Source organism: Nestor notabilis, unplaced genomic scaffold (genome assembly GCF_000696875.1).
Source record: "Nestor notabilis isolate BGI_N333 unplaced genomic scaffold, ASM69687v1 scaffold13291, whole genome shotgun sequence".
Lineage (NCBI taxonomy): Eukaryota > Metazoa > Chordata > Aves > Psittaciformes > Psittacidae > Nestor > Nestor notabilis.
In genome coordinates, this window is record NW_009913414.1 from 44329 (window position 1) to 68876 (window position 24548).

Genomic DNA, 24548 nt, shown 5'->3' on the forward strand with positions numbered 1-24548 from the left:
GGACAACTGGTTTATTACAGGTGTAAGCAATCCTGCCTTCTGGATGGGGACTGTAGTTGGTAGCTTTCCACATATTATCCATTATACCCAGACCAACCAGAGAGATTTATGTGCTGGTTTTAATAAGCATTGTGCTCATTTATTTGCTTTCTCTTCTGCAGCAGAGTAAACTCTGGCTTCCTCTGAGTTGTGCAGCTGCTGTAAATGGTAATAAGACAGCAGTGTTGGTCACAGCAGTGCTGTGTCGGAGATAGAGCAAGTGCAGGATGAGTATCTGAGAGTTGTGTCTGGAGCTGGAGGGGGGAAAAGTTTAACATGAAAATGAACTACATGCAATTACCAGTTTATGGGGAAGCTCATAAAGGGATCCAGCTGGTGGTGGCACTGGATTGTTAAAACTGTTCTTCTGAACAAACTAAAAGAAACGTGCACCTTTCAGTTAGCAGAAATTGTCAGAGCATCCTTGAATATTTCCTATTCATGAGAGCATCATGGCCAAATTTAACGTCACATGTACTTTGTGGTTCATCTGGAGAAACCTAAATTGACACTCATCACTGGCATAGCAGCACTAGTATAAAAGCTGCAGGAATATATTTTATGTTTCTGTGACAGAGCCATCATCACAGCATGCAACCTCCTTGAATTGAGCTGTTTGAATGACACTGAGTTGTGATTTATGCCAGTTTGCTTGACTGCAATGTGGGTCCTGCTCAGGTCCATCTTGTGAGCAGCCATAGGGAATTGGAGTTGATACTGAAGCAGTTAGAAGATGATTTTGCAGTTCCCTGCTAGCAGAAGCAGTGTTGGTGTGGGTCCGTTCCCTCCTCGGTGTCTGGTGTGGAGTGGTGAGGAGCCTGGGGAGAACATCTGTGACTTTTGTTTTGAGAACAGGTGAAACTGTATTGTCACAGCAAAAAGAAGTCACAACAAATAACTGTGGTACCACTCCAGCTTATACTCACTTCACTGTTTTCCATCTCTCTGTACTTCATTAGAATTATCTGGTAAAATCTACATGCTGTAAATCTAGGTCTGCAAATGAAGATGGTTTTTTTAGCAATTAGCATGAAAATAAAAAGGGGTAACCCTGTATCCAGATTGCCAACATTAAACAGAAGAGCTCTCCAGAGAAAGCTTTCAGTGGTGTGTATGCAACAGTATGGGCAGACACAGGATGCAAGGACTTGGGAGTATTATGCCTGTCTTTTTCCAAAGCTGGCATTTACCCGTGCTGCATGGCCACGTTGGTTGCATGCAGATCTCACACTGGGTTGTTTCCCAGTTCACTCTCCATGATATGCTCCAGACATCTGGTGATACCAGTATTACTAACTTAAAAGCTGGGTCGTCTTCTTATACCAGGCTTGTTTGAACTGAATTTAACCCTTTGTCCTTAGTCTAGTCACCTGTAATTCTTCCTCTTTTTAATGTAATTTGATCATAAACTTCTAATAATAGATGAGAAACAAACTGCCTGTTCTTTATCAAAATCTGCACTGCATTGCTAGAGCTCTGCAAGGTTAACATATGCACGATGGACTATTGAAACAAGCTGCTGAGAGCGTTGTTGTAATATCTGCGTACCAAACATTTCTCTGACTTATACTCCCAGAGACCCCCTGCAGTGATTTTGTAAGTCATGGCAAAATTTAGACTGCTACTTGTTATCTGGTACATATTTCTAAGACATTGCCAAACAAAAGGCTAAATTTAAAAACTGACTTCTGCTGTCAGGGTTTTCAGATGTGCCAAAGGAACATGTGTCAGCAATTTTAGGCTTAGCTCTCACGTAATTGTGAAGTATTCTTATTTTTAGAGGTGCTCCTGGATGATGAAAACTGAGAAATTTCTCTTGGCTGTTCGAGTTCCATTTACTGTCACTGCTTCTTGATTATTAATGTCATTTCAAGAATTTATATTGAAATGGAAAAAAAAAGTGCACAGAAAACAATTCCTCTTTTGTTTACATGACAAAGTTATTGTTTCCAAAGAGAAAAATGCTTTTAATGGTTTCATTTGGCTTTGCATACTCATATGGACAGCCATGGGGTCCTGCACATACATTCTGTCTTTTTTGTTTCGTTGTGTATTGCCTTCATCTGCAAGTCAGTTTGCCTTATCCCTGATGATATTTTATTTCTTTAAATTTTTTTAATAAGTATGAGGATGGGGAAATAGACTGTGCTTTGGTTATAGAAAATGAGACAGAGACAGACTCTTCAATGCAGGGAGGGAAATGTGTTTGAATCTCAGATCCATCCTACATCACAGGATCAGCGTAACTGAGCTGGGAAATGTGGTGGTTTCTTCCCAGCTCATACCTGAATCATATATCAGTATATAGCCCAGTGATTTGAATAGAAGAATAAGATGCTGCTGCCTAGTTACTTACCTGAAATATTAATCTTTAAACTGCTTTATAGTGATTTTATTCTCATTCATGGATGGAGGTAAATATTTTCAGTTGAAGTAATTCTGAAATTAATGTTTGGCAGTAGGATTATTTCAGAACTCTATTTTTGGACAAAGACTTTTGAGTAAACCTGATAAGGGAAACTTTGTATTTTGCATGATTTCTTCAATTTAGTACAGTATGGTATCTTATGTTCCTGTAAACTTGGCTACTTACATCACAGTAAAGACTTAAGCGTTATTATTATTTCAGTTATTGAAAGGTACCCACCTTAAACATGTAGGTTTGCTCATGGCCATGTGTCATCACCATTGGTGGCTGTCATTTAATTGTCTAGCAGCTATTCCACAGCATTTCTCTTGCCCACTGTCACTTTTGTGTCCATGTCCAGCCCTGAAGCATTGTGGATCCGGGCCAGCAGTTCATTTCTAGGCTATTACTAATGTGCAAGATTTTATAGTCATCTCTTAGCAATTGAGCTGTAGATGCAAAAGTCCATTCTGTTAGTTCTTTGGTGATGAACACTAGGATTCTAGGTGATACCCTGTAGTCTGCAATCACTGATTTGAGCCTATCTTTAGTAATCACTGCCTTCTGTTTTGTCTCCGGAAAATGGAAAGATTTATCTGTGACCACCTTGCTACCTTTGTTTTTTAATAAAGACCTCCCCAAACTCAGTGTAGGAGTGTCAGCTCAGCACTCCCTCCATCCTGTCCTCTCTTGAGATGACTTGGTAGCTGTCATCCCTTTTCAATGCTGTGTCTGTGGTGTGAGATTCTGAGGTTTGTAGTCAGCTTATGCTGATCAGCAAGGTCCAGCCATGGCCCCAGACTCATGTTGCTCTGTGGAGAGTTAGATCATCTCAGCGATTCTGTAAATTAACTTTAAAAATATGCTGTCGTGTCAGGTTTTTTATCACCTCTGGAAGGGTCCCACTGCAAGTGCTCTTGTGACATATCCTGTATCTCATCACCAAGGAGAAAAGCTTGGTCTTGCATGTTCCTTACCATCACTGCAGCTCTGGCTGTGTGAGGTGGTGTTATGGTGAGGGCATTCTGGATAGGCTCAAGAGCACAGGGAAGGAGGAGTAGCTGTCAGGGGAATAACGCATGTAGCTTTATCCACACTTCTGGTAAAGAGCAGAGCGAGCAGATCAAGTCAGAAAGCTGTGCTTGCTGTCATTGTCTTCTCTGCCTCCAGACATTTGACCCTGCCTTGGAAGCTGGTCTTGGGCCAACTCAGAAAAGAGCCACTGCTGTTGTGACTCAGAGTCAGCTTCGCTGAAATCATTAGTTAAGCCAGCACATAAGCAATGTGAGACCAGCATCAAGATTTCTTGTTGGCATTTTTTCTCCTAACTGGGCTAATGGCATTTAGCTTATGAACTTACTGTCATCTTAGTTTTTAGTGAATGGGATTAAATTTATATACTGAACATAAGTTGCTCTCCCTGACTTTTGTAGGACGAATCCTGGACTTGAAGACTGGAACTGTAAAGAAGGAGGGTCAGCAGTCCTCAATGAGAATGTGCATGGGATCAAGGCGCTCTTTCATTTGCAGGATGAGGTATGCATTTACCTTGTATTCCTGTGATGGTTCTGGTCCCATCTCAAATTAGATTCAGACATTTTGTTGCACTAATTTGAACTTAAAACTGTAATGACACGCTCCCATTAAGCATTTCCAGAATGCTTGTTTTTGGAACTGGAGTAAAACTGAAACCTTTCTTCCTTTACGATTAATGACAAAACAGCACCAAGTTTGTGTGTTGCAGTTATTTTTATGAGAGTGGGGTATAACATGCTTTCCCCAGAGAACTTCATGACAACTTCACCCCTGGAATGTGAGCTATTGTCTGCTCCAGTCAAATTATTTGCATCGGTACTTTAGGAACAAGGCTTTCACAAACCCAACTCTGTGTATTTTTTCAGCAAACCAGTAATATTAAAAGAATCTTGAAGACAAACAGGAATTCAGTTGCAAACTTGCCAGCTGTGTAGGAATTAACCTAAGCCTGGTATGAATTAACCACATGTCAGCTGGTTGATGCTAGATAAATGAGTAATTGTTAGAGGGTTTTTATTTTGCAATTTTCCAACTTCTCCTGCATTGCTTGGACTTCTTGAAAGAGATTTGCCTGACCAGTGCTTCTGGCTGGGGCTTGTGGGCACTTCTGTCGTTGTAGTGCTAATGGGATAAAATGCCTGTCACTATTGCAATAAATTTCTGTCTGTGTGGTTAGTGGGGAAAGTACAAAATTGCATCTGCAGCCTATATCCAGTATCTATGCTGAAAACAGATGATGCAAAATTTGTTACGGAATGAAACTCGCAAAGTAGAATATTTGACACATTACGGCAGATGCCTGTACTTTGGTTATATGGTGGATTTTCTTCCAGACATGTGAGGAGGCTGAATGTATGGCTCTTGGGTGCCTTTGTAAGGGTTTTATGTATTTTATACCTCCAAGATCAGACTTCAGAGCTATGGCACCTTTTCCCCCTTAAGCCAGGGGAAAGACATACTGCCTGGCAGAGAGGCACTGGGAACATTGCTTTTTCCTCCTTCAAGCTGCACACAGTGATCATGTGAAGAGGACTCTTTTGTGCAAGGAAAACTAGGCCTAATGTCCTGTTTACAGTTGTTCCTTGGCTTTTAAAACAACAATTCAGATAGATTGCAGTTATTTCCTAGCACTCTGATTCTGTAAACTCCAGCACATGAGAGCACATGCCAGTAGCCCCATTGTTTTGGTTTTGGAATTCTAAATTTTATTTTAATTGTTCATTCCTTCTTGGCAATGACTGGTGTGAAAAAAAAACAAAACCAAAACCCAAACTTTGTGGGAAGAATGAGCTTCAAACAATGTGAACCTTCCTTGTGATTACTGCTTTCATTGTTACTGTTCTTCTTTTTCATTGAAAATTAATTGCTTTTACCCTTCAAACTGCTCAGCTTCAAATGGATTGTTAAAATTCTACAGTTGGGCATATTTAGTAATATGAAAAATGTAAATGGTCAACTGTTAAAGAAACTTACTTGACAGTGTAAGTAGTCTGTTCTTGCAAATGTTTGTTCAATGACTGCTAACATTGTAGCTGGTGTATGGCAGTTGAAATACTCTGTCCAGGGGAGCTACTGGAACACTGAGATTATTTTCAGTGGATATATCCATATCCAAAAGAATGTGGATATATTCTTTTCTAGTTTTCACCCTTGTTTTATAGTATTTTAAAGTGTATCTGTACTTCAGCCACTCTTTGAATATCTATTTCAAATAATCTTTAGGTTGGGGGAGTACAGGAGGGAAACTTCTTGTAGTCTCTTCTGTTTTTCTAAAATAAAATGCATGTTTGTAGCACACACAAAAAGCTCAGCCTTTGGAAGCAGCAAGTTCTGAGAAAACATGAATCTGACTTTCTGTCAGAAATAAATATCCATTATTGTCTACTTATATATGCTAATAAAGATCTTAAAATGTATTTTCATCCTGGGTATTTTTATTCCTTTTTGAGCCCTTTCAAATATTAATTTACTTTTAGGTGTGGAAATGCTCCTCTGGATCATTTACCTCTGAACAGAATAACCACCATGAGAAAAAGATACAGGTACTATTACTTAACTTATCACAACAGTTAGTTGTCATAAACACTCTCATTTTCCACTGGGCTAATGCTCCCTCAAGGAATACAACCTGGCCAAACATCTCCATTAGCACACAGCATAAAACAGCTCTGGGGCTCAGGAGAGAGCTCACCACTAAATTCAGCTGTTGGCAGAGTCATTGGATCTTTTTGCAAACCAGATCTTTTTGTACGAGTCACTCAAGTTCTTTGTATTAACCAGCTCCATTCTTCAGTATCTTTGTCAGAGAAGTATTATGGAATGCAGGTATGGCTTGAACCATTTAATGGAGCTGACATAGTACAGAACTCCAGGTTTGTTGTTTCTAACGTGACTTACAAATACCAGTAAATCATTAGTAGTTGTAGTTTAAGAGCATAAAGCTATTCTGCATGTCAATCAACACAGTATTTTTGTGTTTCTTTTTCATTTAGGAATGGCCTTGGCCCAGTAAAAGAAGGCGAAGCACAGTATGCTGTTGTCCATTGCACTGGCTATATCAAGGCTTGGCCACCAGCAGGTATGTATGTATCTCACTGAAGGTGCTGTGCACCACACTGTCTTCAAGACAGTTGAAAATCTGGCTCAGGTTCCTTTGCCGGTACAAAACCAGGTTGAATTTCAGTGGGGTAACCAATTCAGTCTCATCTTGATAAGTTTTTGATAGCAAGAAATCAGCTGTTACTCGGGGCCTCCTCATTTTTCCATGTGAAACCCTTCCCACTTTCATTGGCACAGAGGAACCGTAGGAATTGTTGATAATGTAGGATTCCAGCAACTGGGATCAGAAGTTTTCATTCTGATAAACCAACATAAAAATTGACTGATTATAATAAGGTAGACACAAAGCATTTGTACCACTAGAGAGTACCAACTCTGCTTTTATACTTAAGTACTGAGTTGCAAGCACCCATGTATGGAAATGTGTAATTTCGGCGCATAGGCCTTCCCAGTGGTGGGGTTAGTAGAGAATGTTCGGAGATTGCATTAAATTCTGTTTTGAGGCTGTTTTTCTGGGAAACAAGTCTTGGCATATTGCTTTGAACTACAGAGAAAAACATTTACCTACTGTAACTCAGTATTACATATGGGAATATTTACCTTTGAAAAATCCAAGGAGGAGACAGCGGAGCTCATCCAAACACCATCATGAACTGGGTGAGTTGACCTTGGCGTTTGCAGGAGAGGCTGTTTGCAGTATGACAGTGCCTGCTGGCATGAATCAAACCATGAGTTGTCCTGCCCTTTTGCGGTCACGTACCACAGGCATAAATCACATTTGTGCAGGGATTATGGATGCTAAGAGGTGGTTTGCACTAAGTTTGTGCAGTGGTGTGCAGACACCAGCATGCAGATGTGAACTTCTTGCTGATTTCCTGCTGGATTGGAGTTTTGGAAGAAGAGGAAAACTTCCCCTTTTCTTGCTAATGGGGATTAATATTTTTCAGTGTGCTACAGGAGTCAAAATGTTTTAGTTTAATTTCTGTCTCAAAAGAGCACAGTGTGTGTAAATTGCTTTATGAAAATGAAAAGTTGGGAATTTGTTGGGGTTTTTTCTTCCACAAAGAGATTAACTTTTCTATCAGTAATCCCAAACATACTTGAATTCAGCCTTGATATACAGGATGTCTCTTCAGGAAGGTGCCAGTCAAATGAGATTTCTTGCAGCTCCTTGCTTAGCTTGAATGAAAAGCTTGGTGCATGTTATGGGATGTTTAAAGAGGTCTAACACTTCAGGGTGGATGTCACTAATGCAGAGCTGCAGACTCACGAAATCGTGTCAGTGCTGGGTTACAACATCAGCAGTGTATGAATTCAGCAGCCATTTCTGCAGGGGAGCAGGCACTGCTGTGCAGGAGAATGGCATGTAAAGGAACTTCGGGATCTTGAGTGACCTGTTACCAGTTACCACACTGTAAATTCCAGTTTACTTTAGTGAGGTGCCATCCCTGTCTTGAGCTCTTACAAAACCTCACTGCTCTTCTATGCTTAACAAGCCCTATACTTTTCAGTCCTCATTAGTCTATGGGAAGTTCATGCCGGTGTATCCTTGGATTATATTTTACTGAAGATCAAGTGGGAGTTTTCCTGCCTTTTGTCTGTATATCTCCAGTGTTCTGGTGCATTTCCAAAAGGAAGTCATATCCTGTTAGCCTTGACTTTTCACAGTTAAACCAGCCTGCTTCTTCTAATCTCCATTCTCACAAGGCATTATCCTTGTGTCTTTCCTTTGCACTTGTTTGTGTTTTCACTGAATTTTTCAAAATGTGGGTCATTGGCCCTATACACTCTTGTTCCAGGTGAGATTGTAGTGATGCATAATGAAAGTGGTATTTCCTATCTTGACTGGCAGTATATAACACAGCATGCTTCTCTTCTGTATAGTGTATCCTGCTGGCATCTTAAATCACCTGATATATATATATATGTGTATATATGTATATATACACACACACACACCAGGCTGCCTTCTTCTCAGTTATCAAGTCTAAATCTTCCAGTTCATAGCAAAAATAGCTTTGAATTGTGTGATCTTTCAATTAATAATATGAAGTTTCATCCCATTTCTGTTGCTGTATTTTATGGCTGTTATTAGTCCCCAGGTGCATGCTTATGCATTTAGTAATGTTGAATTTCATCCCATTTCTATTACTACTCTCCTCAAGATCACATGGTGCTTCCTTATAATATCCCAGTGCTCCTCCACAATTTTAATGCCTCCAAACTATAGCACAATCCTAAGGGATGTGTTTGATTTTGACAGTCTTATGTGGAATTCCAGTGGTTTTTTATGTTACCATCCAAATTGTTACTCATAATAGTCATGCCTGAGTGCCTTTTTCAGGGCATATTGTACTGAATCAGAGGCTCCTTCATGAGTGTTTATTTGCCCTCCTAGTCTTCTCCACTTTGTGTTGGTGATTGTCATGTATCCATTGACTTCTGGAGTTGAATGAGAATATCCATGGGCCGATTTGGTCCCCAGTATGTGTTTAGGTAAATAAGTGGCAACACCACTGCATTTGTTCTCATTTCCAGCGGTAATTCAACCATAATCTGTAAAGCAAATGAAATAACTGCAGCAGTAATTGAATTTGCTAAGGCTTTTCTACCCAGTAATAGAATTACTTCTGTTCTAATCAGTCAGAGAGTAGCAAGGCTCTGGCCTTTGCTTCATCTCTGGCTTCTTGAGAATAAATGGGTTTGTACTAAATTACAGCTATTAAAAGTTCAGCTATGGAAAGAATGGTTTTCATTTATTTTTCAATTGCCAAGTGGACACTTTAATATAAACTCATCCTTTTCTTTCAGAGATACAGTGTGGCATGTGCATTATGCAACCTATATGCAGCACATAAAACATACTTTCATAAATGAAATAACAAATATTTAGCAAATGCACTTAATGTGATTTGTTTAGCACCTGGTATTTTCTGTTTCTGGATTGTATGGCATTGTCTGTGGCCAATGTGTTAATTTTTTTAGTCCCACACTGAGTATAATGCAACCAGTATTGATACAGAAATACCAAGGCAAGAACTGCTCTCTGATCCTTATTAGTGTGATAGACTATCAGATTTGACAATGCTGTTGCTTTGAGCAGTCTGTTAAATCTCTTAAGTAATTTGGGTACTTTACAGGTGAAAACAAATAAACTGCAGACAGCTGGCCATCAGTATGATGGCATATTTTAAGGACTGGGGGTTTGTGGTTTTGTTGTTGTTGTTTTTCCAGAGATCTAAAGTAGAAAGCAATTTCTGTTACGACTCGGGTTTGTGGTCAGCCTGAAAACACTTTTGGACATCTAGCCTACCTTGTTCTGCTTTTTTCTTGCTTTAGTGGAGAAGGAAGGCTCACTTACTGGCAGGCTATTAGCCCCTTTTTCACTGAGAAATAGGAGAGAAAACACAAGGACATCATGCCTTGTCCTCCATTTAGGCTGTGCTAGTTAATGGTCAGTTCATTTTTCTCTGTTTCTCTGCAAGAGAAGGGTAAAGCTAAGCCTGAGTATAAACCCCGGCATATGATACCTACACGTTTATAGCTCCATAAATTACAGGTTGGCCTCAAGTAATAGGGGTAAACTTTGTGTAGAAGTCAAAGGAAAAAGGAGTCAGGTACTCCAGAATGATATTCCAACCAGTTATGTCATATGTTATACTAAAGAATGACCATGTAGTGTTGGATGATTTTGAATGAGGTAAAAAGACCCCTTGTCTGAAACTGGCTGAACACAAATTTCAGCCTTTGTCCCTCTGTTCCTGGCAAAGCAGCACAGTTAGAAGAACTTGGGATCCTTAGCTTAGACCATGCTTGGAGTTCATAACCAGTCACAAAGCTGGGAAATGCTGTGTTCATTCAGTTTTCAACTTGTGGAAGCTTTTCTTTTATTATTTTTCTCCCCTCTGAGCATCTCATTCCTGGAAGAAAATGAATCCTATGTGGTCTATATGGTATTTTCCTAATAGGTTTTTTTGGGGTTTTATGCCATAACAATTGATGGAAAATATTTGGTGGAGAGAGAAGATGCAGTCTGTCAGGATGTTGGTAGTTTTCTGTAAATGAAAACCAAGGATCTGCAGAAAAACACATAGTGAAGAAGAAGCTTAGATAGATACTCATTTCGTAAACTTCAAAGAGAAAGTCCCAAAATAAGGTTAAATTCAAATAATGTTGAAATCTTTTTTTCTCCTTAGTTAAACAAGAAACATTTTAGTCTTCCAAGTCAGACTTACCGTAACGTCTTAACCACAGCATGCCAAAGCTGTTAGGTTATTTTAACGTTTTGGCCAGAATCTGGACATTTGTGCAAAGTACTCCCTCTTCCAATACAAAACAAAATAGTTGCTTGAATATTCTTTGCAGTGCTGTCATTTTCAAGGGGTTTTTTTTCCTTTCTTTTTCTTAGAAGAATTTCAGTTTTGTTGGGTTTCTTTCATGAGATTTTTCCTTGGTATGCTGTAAACATCCACAGCCTTTTTCCATTGTGTATGGGAGATAGTCACACAGTGCAGTTTCATGCACAAGCGTGTAACTATCAGAACTGGTTCTGATGGAGATAGGCATTAACAGGGGATTGCTGGTGACTGCTGGGCGCTTAAATAGTGTCCTTCTGAAGACTTACACACTGTTTAATTCTGAGTGTAGTGAGGTAAAACCATAAAGCCACTAACACTATTCTGTGTTTCACAGAAAGATAGACAAAAAAGGCAGAAAATGGTTCTGTTGTGTTATTAGAGCCAACTGGTAGCTCATTGGAAAAACTAGTAAGTTCCTTATGTCCACACAAACACATGCCGTTGCCCTGTGGGAAACTGTTTGCTGGCATAAAGAACACTTGGAAATTAAATATAACCTTTCATGACACTGCCTTCTATTTGTGAGGCTCAGTTGCAGGCTGAGCTTTGTGAATTGTTGATGTCAACTTGAACAAGCATAGCACTATATTTATTATTCAAGAGGAGCATATATTTGGTGTTGAGAAATCCAGTCTCAGGGTTACATGTAAAGAATGTGAATAACTAATGTATGTTTATTTTGTTGATGCTGCCTAAAGCATGGCTGCTTTCTTCCAGGCTTTTGCAACTTTTTTTTGAGATAATGATGGTACTTGGTGATGTTAAGGAACAATATTACATGGTGTTAAGAGCTGGACAAACCAGTATTAAGTGCAATGCACATATCTTTATTTACCTAACTATACTGGAGTACGTTCAATAGTATGTTAAAGCAAAAGTAAATCTCTTATACAAATGCATTCTTCCAAAAAAGCACACCCGCAGCTGAATCTTTGTAACTACCAGCAACAGAATGAAGAAAAGAATTTCCCTTTATGGAATGCTGTCAGTAATAGCACCTACATTGCAGATGAGGAGTCAATCATTTTGGCATGTTTTCACTCTAGGCACATTTAGGGAAGGGTTAGCAATTCACTGGGTCAGGTATTGATTAATTCCAGACAGACTGTTTTTTATTCATGGGGTGTCTTGTGAGACAGCCCAACTAACACATTTTCCACTGTGTTATAGAGACCAATTGTAATCCACCCTTGAGGGGGAAAGAAACCAAAAGGTGAAAACTAGAAGAGCATCCCTTGCCAAAAGAGTGACATCAGAAATGATGCTTCTTAGCTAGGTTTAATTTTGGGGCTTGTTTGTTGCTTTGAGTTTAATTTTGGGCAGTAGCAAGCATGGACCAAGTTCCTAAAAAGGAAAGTGTGTTTGAAAGCTGCAGGAAAAAAAGATTATGCAAAGTGGAAGCCATCCAGCTGAGTGTCTTTGCTGTCATTCTCAATACACTGTGCCACTAAGGAAATGATTGAAAAATCTTTTGAAGTCAAGGGATAAGACTTTAAATTTGTCCCTCTCAAATGGAAAACTCTATTTAAGAGGGATCTTTTGGTTAAGGTTATCCAACTAGAATGCCTACAGTTATTAAAACAGCACTTAGGCCATGTTTAAGTGGCCTGATTCTCAGAAGTGCTAGGCAGCCACCAAGAAAATCCTCTGAAGGAGGTATGGTAGGACCTAGAATCACTCACCATCTTTGAGATCAGACCCCCTGTACTGAGGTGTCTGAATGTAACTGTATGTTCATGTTATGTATGTATGTTCATGGTGTATGCTTCAGGCACCAGCTTTTAAAATGTTTGTTCTTTTGGCTGATGTTTGAACATGCCTTGCTGCTGACTTCAGGACTGAGGAACAAGAGATTCCTCATCCATCTCTGAAGAGATGCAGTCCTAGCTGCCATCTTCCAGCCAAAGTGTTGGGTCAGCTCTTCAGTATCTCCAGTGCTTGCTTTCCTCCCGTGGTTGTTTTTGTACACTGCTGCATTTCTTTCATAGCAGAGTCAATGTCCTCATGCTCCTTCCTAAACACGTTTTCATTTGTCCTGCTCTCTGTTCATACCTCCAGTCACAACTTTGTCAGGTGAAACTTCTGGCTTCCTCTTCTTATCCCCTGCAACTGCACACAATTCTCAGTTAACTATTTTCTACCTATTTAAAATTAAAATTGCTCATGTGGATGAGTCTAGGTTTAGTTTTGGAAGCTTGACCGTCCCTGTGCACCACATGCGTATGAGCAGATAGCAGCCATATGTCTGCCAAAATTTTGTCTTAAGTGGACACAGATTTGGGTCCATTTGGGTCCAACACAGGTATGTTTGCTTCTGCTTTTTCAGAGTAATATTGTCTCTCAAGAGGCAGCCAAATTCAGGTCCTTTGCCTATTGGAGCTGTTGTTAGCTTATTGCTACAACTTGTATTGAAGAAATAACTGTGTGTAAACACAGCAAGGAAGGAAAACAAAGTACTTCTGTAATATGAGTCTCTTAGCAGTAGTTCTATGTCAGTGGTTTATGCTCTCTGCGGTATGCTGGTGTCTCAGAGCATGGGACTTATTTGTGCTTGGGATCTTGTTTGTGGTTTCCTTAGTGTGTGGAGGAAAAGAGACTCGAATAGTGGTGTGTGAAATACTGAAGCAGGGCTTTGTAATTTAACTGCCTGAAGAACCTGATAAACTGCAGGCAGTGCAGAATAGTCATATAGGGAGGGTAAATGCAGGTTGTCTTCATTTCAAGGGCGTTCTAAATGAGGTGAAGAATCTCAAGTGAAAGTTTGGGTCCCTAGTGACCCACAGAGGGACCTTCATTGGAAGCACAAAATAATGTTTAATCGTAACATAACCTGTGTTGATTCCACCCAGTGGTATTTTTAACTTAAGTGTTTAATAATAATGTGTTTCTAAGGTCACATATTGCCACCTTGATCTTCTCATGCATTTTCTAAGAATATATTTCAGAGGGGTATCCTGGTGTTTGAAGGGTATCACATAGGTTTAGAAGCTAAGGAGTTATTTAGAGAAGTTTTTATGTCTGGGTAGCAAGATAATTGTATAGAAGACAAGGGAGGTTTGCCCAGCTCTTGCAGTGTGGCATTGAAATTCCTCCTGCACCTCAATTTCCCATTTGTTAGAAGGGACAATAATGCTGCTTCTTTGTAAAGCTCCTGAGATCCCCTGATAAAATCCCAGTTATCTGCTGGGGGCTGCAAATGAAGTTGCGCCCCCAATATCGTGAATTCCATTGCAAAGGAAGTTTGAATATACAATACAAAAATATGGCTTTTTTTCTTTTATACTTTGTATATTTTATTTTATCATATAGCTCAATGGGAACTGAAAAATACCCATAGAGTGCTATTTAGAAACTGATTGTCAGGTAAGATTCAACTATTTTGATGGAAAATAACTTCCTTCAGAAACTACTTCAGTTTATTCAGCAGCATTTTAGTCATTTTACAGAGGTGTTATTTAAGGAAATTGTATGCTGTCATCCTCTGCACGGTCCAAAGATTGACTTACATTGGGAATTCTAAACTTTGAGAATAAAGTGGCTGTTTCCTCATTGGTAGCTGCTTTGCAGTTAATTTCATTATTGCTTTAAAGTGCCTCTTAAATGATTCACTGCCTGTTGTGACTGAGTTCCTTGAAAAGCCTTGTGAAAGAGTTTACAAATCGCTTAAAATAAGTCAGCAGTGTCACTTTTGGAAGATGTTTTTTTCAAGTGCTTCATAGGAAATTGCTATCTCAAAACTGGAGTTGGGAAATAACCTTAACTAAAGACTTAGTCAACTAGCAAGTAAACAGTGCTAATGTGAACGTTCCTATTTGTGAAACACTGAGATGGAAAACAGTACACGTGTGTGTTTTGAAATGATTCCTGTGTTTATAATAGTTACTCCTGTTACACAACAGAAACAAGCACTATTCACAAAGCATCCACATTTTTTCAGTCTTACAACGTAAGAACCCAGATTTAGTCCATTATAGAAAAAAGTAAAACCAGCTGTTAAATATGATCATGAAGTTAATGAATAATCTAGGCTCTACCTTGTTTTTAAGGTTCATTACAATACATTATTCACAAAGAAAACTGAACATGATGTGCATTCACTGACCAGATTAAGTGGTCACAGTAGCACGCTGTGGAGCAGTACTCATGGAAATGTTACTGTCCATCTCGGTTTTTAGTGGAATTTTTGGTTCTGTTTTGTCCAGTAGCCAAAATTGCTGCCTTGGATACTGTATATGCATGTGATGTATGTTGGATTGAGCATGACTGAGGAAGATCATCTGATCTGAACCCCGAGATGATGCCTGAATCCTAGAGAAGACATAAAGTTATTTTGAATGATTTAAAGCATCTAGAATAGTACAGAACCAGTCTAGCAGCATCTCTGCTCATCTCAATTTCCCAATTACAACAGTGTTTGTTATCATTTACTCTAGGAATGACTATACCAGAAGAAGATGCTGATGTGGGACAAGGTAGTAAATATTGCCTCGTGGCAATAGGAAGGCTTCAGGTAATGCCAGTCTTTCTTATAAAAACTACTTCCAAAAGCATAATCAGTGTTGTGGTTTAGTTGTAAAAGATTTGGACAAAGTTCTGGTACTAAGCTTTAACTTTTAACATGCCTCCAAAATACAAAGCATCTTGATGTCTGTGTGCAGCCAGTCACTTGTTTAGAAAATGTCAACAGAGCAAAATGGAAATGTGGTTTTGGTGCATATGTGCACTTAATCCACTAACAGCAGCAAAGATGCTCATGGAAGATGAGCATGTACAGACCTGCTGTTTTCTGGGGTGTGTAGGGCTGGGGTATTGTAGATAGTGAGAAACATGGGAGTACAGGCACTGCAGGTGGTAGGTTAAAGTGGCTCCCAAAGCCAGTGATCCGCTCCCTGCTATTCCTCTATTCATTTTCTCTCTCTGGCAAATCAACTACTTGAAGTACTCTGATTGCAGGAGTTATTCTGAAAATGGTAAAGGTAAGGTAGTCAAGAGGCAGTTCACAAAGAATAGCTTTATTCTCAGTGTGTGTTGTATTGTGCGTTCAAATGTGATGTCAGCCAAGGGAACTGTCAGGATAAAATTTTACTTCCTTTTTGTCCAGCTGGTTGCAATCGATGTGTTACATTTTCTTCCTTTATCCATTGCTGACGAGAGCTCTGAGCAGGAGCTAGAGCAGTCATGGTGAATCTCCTTCACCGCAGCAGGAAGGCTAATTTTTATCTTCCCAGTCTGGGAATTCTGCCATGGGTGAACAGGTTTGAGTCTCTTGCATGATCTCCTATTGGCGTGCACTCGTTGCCATCTGCTAGGATGGCATCACTCTTTCTGATGAGGTAGAATGACCCTTTCATTAGAGCACAGGTGCCAAACTCATCAGAGAACAGCCTGCACATTACTGCAAGTGTTAGCACTTCTGCAGAGCATGTCTCCATTGTGATGGCAGAGCTGAGCCGCAAAAGGATTGCATGGTGGTTTTTGGGTGAATCGTGCTTTTATAATCAAGGGTAATATACTTTGCTATTGGAGAAAAGGAAGTTGCGGGGATTCATATGTTACAGCTGCCAAAGAAAGATGATTTCCAAGAAAATTACATGAGTAACATGTGGAGTGTCAAAACATCTGTTATGTTAAAAGATCCAGCAGGGTATCTGAGGAAGAGCAAGAGGAGGCGCTGTGGATGGGTTTAGTCACAGAGGAGTCAAGGTGCACTAATTAAAACTCTGTTCTGTAACAGCAGAATGATGCCTTTCATACAGTTAACTGGCTAATCTGCTTCAAGACAGCAAAATAATGAGATTTTGTTCTTTTTGCATTGGGACCTTATTAACAGAGATAACTCTGAAGGTTGTAAGAAAAACAGTGGTCTAGTTTGTGTCCTCAATAGGAATCTGTGGATATGAATCCAGCTCTACTGATATTCTTACTAAATCCCTCCTTCTTGAGAACTTCTTGTGTATTTGTTTTCCTGCCATGCTGTTAAGTCTAGATAGGTGCATTAGGGTGAGATATTTGCAAACTAAAGGTTGTTGTGTGTCATTTATCTGTGTTGTTGTTTAATTTATGACTTCCTTTAGTAACTAGCAGTCTGCCAACAGATTTTTTTCTTTAGCTCTGTAATCAAATTTGATTTAAGGTGACTGTTCTGTGGGCTTATTTGGTCCTAGGTGACCAGCTCTCCAGTGTGCATGGACATGAATGGCATGTCGGTCCCCACTGAGTTCTTGTCCAGGCACAATTCTGATGGAGTCATTACCTTCGTCGACCCAAGGTGCATCAGCGTCATTGGCTACCAGCCCCAGGTCAGTGAGGCACTGCAAATGTGGAGATGCTTTAAACCTTCACAGCTTTCCAGTGAAGACACTTCTGCAACAGAAAGTTAACAGTGCTTGGAGAGATTTTTAGTCCTTGCCAATCTAGTGAGCAGTAAGCAAATATCATTTATGGCGTCTATTATCCTTTAGGCTTACATCTGCTTTTCTGAATAGGAGGCTGGTCACAGAACTGAGTAGAATGGTAAATGAAATCCTGACTACCACAACTCTTCCTCGAGTAACTCTCAATAGTTGCAGTTTGGAAGAAAAAATAATTTCTTGCTCATTTGTTTTTCCCATTTATTTTTATTTTAGGTAGATTTATAGTAACTGTTTTTACAAAACTTAGTGCCATAAAATGAGCTGTAGTAGAGGATGTCAGTATCTTCAAGGCACCATTTCACAGGTATTAAAAAAATCACTTAAAATTCATTTGTAAATACATATATCTGTGCAACAGAACAAATATAATGTGGAACATGATGCCTACAAACCTGTTTGTGTGATTCATCCCTGATTAACAGAGTAGTCCCACAAAGGCTGGTAGATGTAGTGTCTGCAAGGATTACTTGCAGATCTGCAATGTGTTTGTGTTGTGGTTTGGGTTTTTTACACAGCTTTATGTTTTATTCTAGGATCTTCTGGGGAAAGATATTTTAGAATTCTGCCATCCTGAAGATCAAAGCCATTTGAGAGAGAGTTTCCAACAGGTGCCGTGTCCTACTCCTTTTCTTCCATGATTTATTCATCAATGTTGTTATTATTTTGTTCAGAGAAGTAGCTTTTATTTTACATTTCAAGATATTTCTTCTGTTATGCAGGAGAAGGAGGTGCAAGATACAAAATAATTTGTTGATCAGTTAGTAATCTGTTAAGCTGCATTAAATGGTAGTTTAAGTGCAGCATGTGTGTTGGCTGTATTTTGAGAAATAAGTCAACGTAGTTATACATTTTGCTTTCTTTTTACAAAAAGTTAAATGAGTGTTCACTGCACAGCTAGAGCTGTTCTGGAGATGTCTGTATAGGTCCCACTATGTTAAGTGGTAACTGAAAGTATCTACTTCCCAAGACGAGCTGTTGCGTTGACAGTAGTTCTACCCCTCTAATGCTGGATTGTTTGTGACCTAAATTCTCTGCTAGCATGGATGTTCTTCATGTAAGTTAATGGAAATTATACCACTTCACATCAACAAAGAATTTGACCCTTTTTCCTATTAGGAAATTGGAATGCAGAGAGAAGTAACGAAAGAAATACAACATATGGAAAGAGTTACTGATTTGGATTCGTTATTACAGTGGGGCACATTTTTACACCAGCTATATCAAAGGCATTTATTCCGTTGTAGAGCTTAGTATTGCAAATTGGTCTGGGACATACAGTAGGAGTGCTTTCTCTAAGCCCTCTGCGTGTTGCTGGTCTTTTCAGCACCTTGCCTGCTGCACTGGAGAGCATGGCATATTATGTTTGACTGATTACTGAGGTTCACTTGGTCTGAGTGGTTCCACATTTTCTTGACAACAGCCTATAGCTCAACCAAGATTTGTTGATCCATCTTGCGTTGGATGCTGAGATGTATTTTCAGCTGTGAAGCGTGGATAAGAAGTGAATTCTGAAACAATTTGTATAGCTAACTTTTTATTCAGGCATGGCATGCAAAAACAGAGCTTGAAAAAGCCTCTCTGGGGAAAACAACTAAATGCTGTTCTGTGTTGATAGAATAGATTGTGAAACTGAGGTTATGGTCTCTACAGAAGCATTGGAGACACTGTAGGATATTGGTACTCCTGAGCTATTTCTCACCATCCCCTCCTTTAAGCGGAGGCTACCAGCCCCTCTGCTGAGCTAGCAGAAAAGACTGTGAGCACTCTGCATCCACTTCAGTGTCCCTTCAACAGGCTGAGTTCAAAGAGCAGCCAAAGACTTTTCAGGATGTTGGTTCCCAGGCAGGAGCCTGGGAGAGTTAGATGCTTTACATAGGTTACCACACCCAGCCATCTTCTCTGCCTCACCTTGGTTGGGGGTGTGATGCTGCAGCTGAACCTACCTGACGGGTAGCAGTTACCAGGAGTCAGGTCTTACTCCCCATCTTCTCTCCTGCCTGACCCCTCCCCCACCTTCCTACTGTGCTGCTGCTAGCACACATGGACTTGCTGGATGGGATAGCTAGGGGACTAATTGCTTTTCCATGGGACTAGCTTTCAGCTGTTTCAGCTCCCTGAACTCGTGCCTGATCGCACTAGTGGCGCAAGAACACATATGCTGTTTTTCACTAGTGCCCAAATGATTGATCCGATTAATTTATCCAAGAGACAGTGACAGAGAGCTGCTGGATAATAACATGTCAAACATCCGTCTCTGAAGTGATTGCCTGGGGCTCCAAAGGGCTGACTAACTAACATTCAAGTTAATGACTTGGTCCACCCAGTGTTCACCGAGAGTGAGATCAGGCAGTGCAATGCTGCCAGTGTCTCCCAGAACTGGGTTGCTGAGGACTTCACTGTCACTACTCGCTAGTAGGCATGTGCACAAATGATTTACTGGATCAGACCTACATGATTTGCTCAGGATCATACAAAAAGAGAGCAGGAAAAAAATGCAGGTTAGAAGTGAAAGTTCCTGTTCACTCAACCTGTGTCCAATCTATGAAAATACTGTGCTGTTTCTTTGGTAGGCAATTCCTTTTTAAGTATATTTTTGTTCAGTAGAATAGCAGTATGATTTGGGCTGTTCCTTCAATCAGGCAATAAAAGACTGAAGTAAACAGTTAAGCTATGTACCAGGTGGTTTTTATTTCCAAAGAATGTAAGAAAGCAAAGGTTAAATATTAGCTTTGAATTTTTTGTGCTATCTTGTTTGTGTGCACTGGTTTAAGACAGTTCAGGATTTTCCCACCAGTGATCTCTATGCTTTATATATTATTACAGAATTAATGTTTGCTTAATTCAGACTTCAGGACAATAGATCACTGCAGTTTGTTTTATTATTGTTAGTTTGGCCATGGAAGTCTCTTCATTAAAAGGTAACTGTGGTTTCCAATAGCACTTCTTTTTTTCTAAAAACCCTCTGAAAACTTGACATTTCTAATTTGCTGACACTATCAGAACCAGGTTGGGGCATAACAGAGGAGGGAGGGAGGGTTTCGCAGGTTTTGGTCAATTGCCAGAATCCATCTCAAAGCTTCTACTTCCTTGGGAAGATGAATTCATTCATCAGGGTGGGAAAATCAAGCCAGAATAAGATAGCCTCAAGGCCAACATCAACAAGTAGAACTTAGTATCAAAGGATCCAGTATACAGCTATTGGATGTCCAGTAGGATGCTATTCAGATTGGACACTTTTACACAAGCTCTGTGGTTTTTACCCTGGGTGTGGTAGTAGAAAATTGCTGATAAAAGAATGTCACTCACTGAACTCAAACTACAAAAGTAGTAAAAAAATAGACATTTGCCTCAGTATTATATTGAAATTTCTTGGGCATTACTAAACGGCTTTTTGTCTTCTGTTTGCATTCTTTCCATTTAATTCTGTATCCAGTTGATCAGGTTGAAGTGCAGACCTTTGGAAAAAACAGGATTGGAGCATTTTTATTAACCCAGTTACATGTCTGTAAAGACAGAGGGTAAATACTGGGGGTTTCTCCTTTTAGAAAATACAGGCTGCAGATAGGTAATAGAAAATAAATTCCAGTGGATAAGGATTAACAATCCACAATGAAATGTGGTATTTACTTGCAGCAGACCTTCCCTTTCCTTCCCTGAGGCACCCCTGAGATAGCTTGGTGGAAAAACAGTAAAAAAATAAACATAGATAGCCCAGGTAAGTGCCAGCTGAATGAGTTAGAACAATATAAATTTTCTTCTGACTTAAACCAAGATTTTTAGATGCCACATGAAAGGCAGCTACAGTGCCACTGATGCAAATACTGTTTTGAGTGTACTTCTTTACTTGGCTGCTTCTTAATTCTCACTTGATGCCCAACTATTGACTTCAACAAAACCTCTTCTATCAAAACCAGAATTTGAACTGAGCATTGCCAGATGTCTGAATTCTTAGTTATAAACAAATAGGCTGTCCAAGCAAAGAATTTGCTCTCTGTTTTCATTAATACTATTAAAATGGACAGTGGCTTATTGGTGTTCTCTTCATTCAAACACTGGCCCACTCTTTCTTGTTTCGAAAGCCAGAATGGGTCCACAGCTTTCTGTAATTCAAGTTTAAAACACACCAGTTACTGCTGTTTACTATTCATTTGCACAGGAAGTAACAATGTCCTTACATTAACCTTTCCAAATGGTTTTGCAGGTTGTGAAACTGAAAGGTCAAGTCCTGTCTGTGATGTATCGTTTTCGTACCAAAAACCGGGAATGGATGCTGATCAGAACCAGCAGCTTCACATTTCAGAATCCTTACTCTGATGAGATTGAATACATCATCTGCACCAACACTAATGTAAAGTATGTGCCTTTCCAGATGCTCGAATATGGGGTTGTGAAATAATTTAAGCATTGCTTTTTGCTGTAAAGCAGCATTCTGATTTATTTTTTTTTTAGCCTCTTTCTAACTACTGTTATTTTTCTGTAACAGCACAGTCTGTAACAGGGTTTTTCTACAACATGAGATCTCACAGCGTAGCTGTTTCTCTGTGTCATGATTCTGCGATGCTTCTAGGGCCTGGCTGCACTGGGGGAGAAATGTCAGTTATCTGTTATGTCAGACAAACCCATTGATCTCAGTCCAGGCTGCCTGAAACTAACACAGAGCTTCCAGCAGCAGACTAGCTGTCCTGATACTGGAGGAAAATTAGCCAGATCCCTGAGCCAGAGAGACTTGCGTGTCTTGCTCATTGTGATCATACCATTCCTTAGTCCTGGGCATCTTCTTTTTGAGCTGTCTACTCTTATGGCCCAGAAAACTGGCACAATCATTTCCTTAGTAGGCTTGACCAGGAAGGTTTCCCAATACTCAGATCTAGTGGAGTATCCCCAAGTATGGGGACAGATCCAACCCTTATCTTAAGAGGGAAATTACAACATCCTGTCTTTGAATTAGTATTTTCAGAAACCTGTCATTGGACCTCTTAGGAGGAAGTCACTCCAGGACTATAGTGGAGGTTCATCACTGTGTAACTGAGCAGAGGAGCTTTTGGAGCCTCCCGAGTTCTGAGCCACTTACTGCAGAAGCTAATCTGGCCTTGTTAAAACCATTGCTTTGTAATGTGGGGTTTTTTATAAATATTTCTTCTTTCTAATATAAACTTAATCTCTTTCTAAAACAAAATCTGCTTCTGGTCTGACCAAAGATGTTTTGCCAAGTTTTTACTTCAGAAGAAATTATTGGTTTTCAGTTCTCAACCTGTTTGACTGCATAATGGAATTGCTGAACGAGCAGTCTGCTAGTGGAGATGCATGCTGAGAGCTCCACTTGCAAAACCAAACCCCTGGGGCTTTGGTATTTGAGCTTAGAAAGCTAATAAGCGTCTCATGGTGTTGCTTGACTTGATCCTTTGGACACAACTAGAAGGGCTGTACATTCACTCACTTGAAACCCAGCATCACAATTGGTTTGCTCAGTTTTTTCTGCATACTCAAAAAGTCAGGCTTAAACAACTGAATAGTTAAGCTCATTGAAAACAAGCAAATGTGTCTTGAAATCAGACAGCTAAATATCTCCCTGTCTGCACTGTATATCAAAATAGATGTTTCCACATTTCTGCCGTCCCGTATTTCTTTTCCAAATAATTTGTATATGCAAAAACAGGCCTGCAAAATTAAAAGCGACTTCTGAAATCTGTCCCAGGCTGATTTAATTGTGTTTTGTTCCCAGGAGTCCAGAGATCAAAACGTGGGGCTGTAGACTTACGTTGTGTTGACTCTGGGAATGTTTTTCTTGCTGAGGCTCCACTATACTGTTCGGCTTGGCATCCCAGCTCTTAATGCGATGAACAGGACTGTGCCAGCTTCTGGCTCTTGTTATCTCTCTCTTGCTAGGTTTAAATAACAACCCAGAAATGTTGACCTAATATGGAAGTTGCCTGCTGCTACTTTGATAGAGGATGTTCCCTCTTTCCTGTCATGGCAAAAATATTCTAGTCTGATGGCAAGATACAACCCTTTATACATCTGCTTTTGAATAGGAGAAAGAATGCATTATTCAAACTGTTTTCTGTTTTTCCCCCTGTTCTCTCCCACTTCAAAGACAGATTTCCAAAGAGGACTTACTGTAATGTGCTGCTATTCCTGCCTGTTTCTGGATATTTAATCTTCTTTTTTTACACGTTTGGGGCCATGTTTTGATTTCTGATTTCCTAGACGCCTCAGGAGTTGTATGTCATGGTAACTGTTGATTTCCACCTCCTTGTGAAGCTCCTACTGGTACTGGTGGTTCAGCACTGACACCAATGTGCATGGCTGTCTTCACATATTGGTGGAAGTATCAGATGCTCTGGGTCCAGCAAAGTGCTTCACATGGAGACCAAGCAGGGGGCGTTTCCACTGCAGTTGTAGGCAGTTCTGCCTGAGACATGTTTTGATGTATCTGTCACTGTGCTAACATAGCCAGCTCCATAACATCCAGGTTTGAGGCAGTTCAGAATTCAGCATGAAGTTGTAAAGACAATGTAGCTAAAATATCTAGGTTTAAATCAGGTTTTAACTCAGGATAGTTTAATGTCACAGTACACACATCTGTGTACTGTGTTAAAGAAACAGAGTTGGTCAGTGAACAGAATTTTCCCAGAAGACTGTAGAGGGCAGTGGTGGTTCCAGTTGTGGAGGGATTAATTGATTATATTTTGGTGGTTTGGTTTGTTTGTTTTGTTTCTTTTTTTCTCTTTTATTTTTTTTATAAATATACTCTTTTGGAGCTTCAAACAGTCAGCTTTCCAAACTTGCTTTTGGTGTGGAAGGGTAACGAAACATTAGGTTCAAATGTTCACTTAGTTCCTTGTGAAAAAAAGAAAAGAAAACTTCTCTCAGCTTCACTTGGGTGTAGTCATCCAAGAGAAACTTCCTGGAGAAATGAAGCATTTAACGTTTAGCATTTGTGCTGTGTTCGGCTGAAAAGAAGAGTCCCCTGTTTGACCACATCTTCCTGTGTAGTTGGGACTCTTTGATTTCCAGAAAGAAAGAATAATTGGGATCAGTGTTTATTTAATATACAGATAGAGCAGTGTTTGAATAAAATAACCCATAATTGTGACAGATAAAGACTACATAAAAGTCTTTTTTATGTATATAAACATATATATATATAAAAGAAAGATATTTTTCTGACCTTTATGGAAATTGTGATGTTTCATTTTGTAAGCCCCAAAGTCCTATATTTGTGCATTTATGAAT

General features: G+C 39.7%; 1 protein-coding gene across 1 annotated transcript in view; it reads left to right on the top strand.

The window, feature by feature from the left end:
- Positions 1–24548, top strand: part of ARNT2 (aryl-hydrocarbon receptor nuclear translocator 2) — a 72813-nt gene that overhangs the window by 29733 nt on the left and 18532 nt on the right. Inside the window, exons 5-11 of the mRNA XM_010023194.1 lie at positions 3880–3982; positions 5959–6024; positions 6475–6560; positions 15333–15409; positions 17064–17198; positions 17846–17920; positions 21514–21665. Of these exons, the coding sequence (XP_010021496.1) occupies positions 3880–3982; positions 5959–6024; positions 6475–6560; positions 15333–15409; positions 17064–17198; positions 17846–17920; positions 21514–21665 (694 nt within the window). The remainder of the gene's footprint in view (positions 1–3879; positions 3983–5958; positions 6025–6474; positions 6561–15332; positions 15410–17063; positions 17199–17845; positions 17921–21513; positions 21666–24548) is intronic.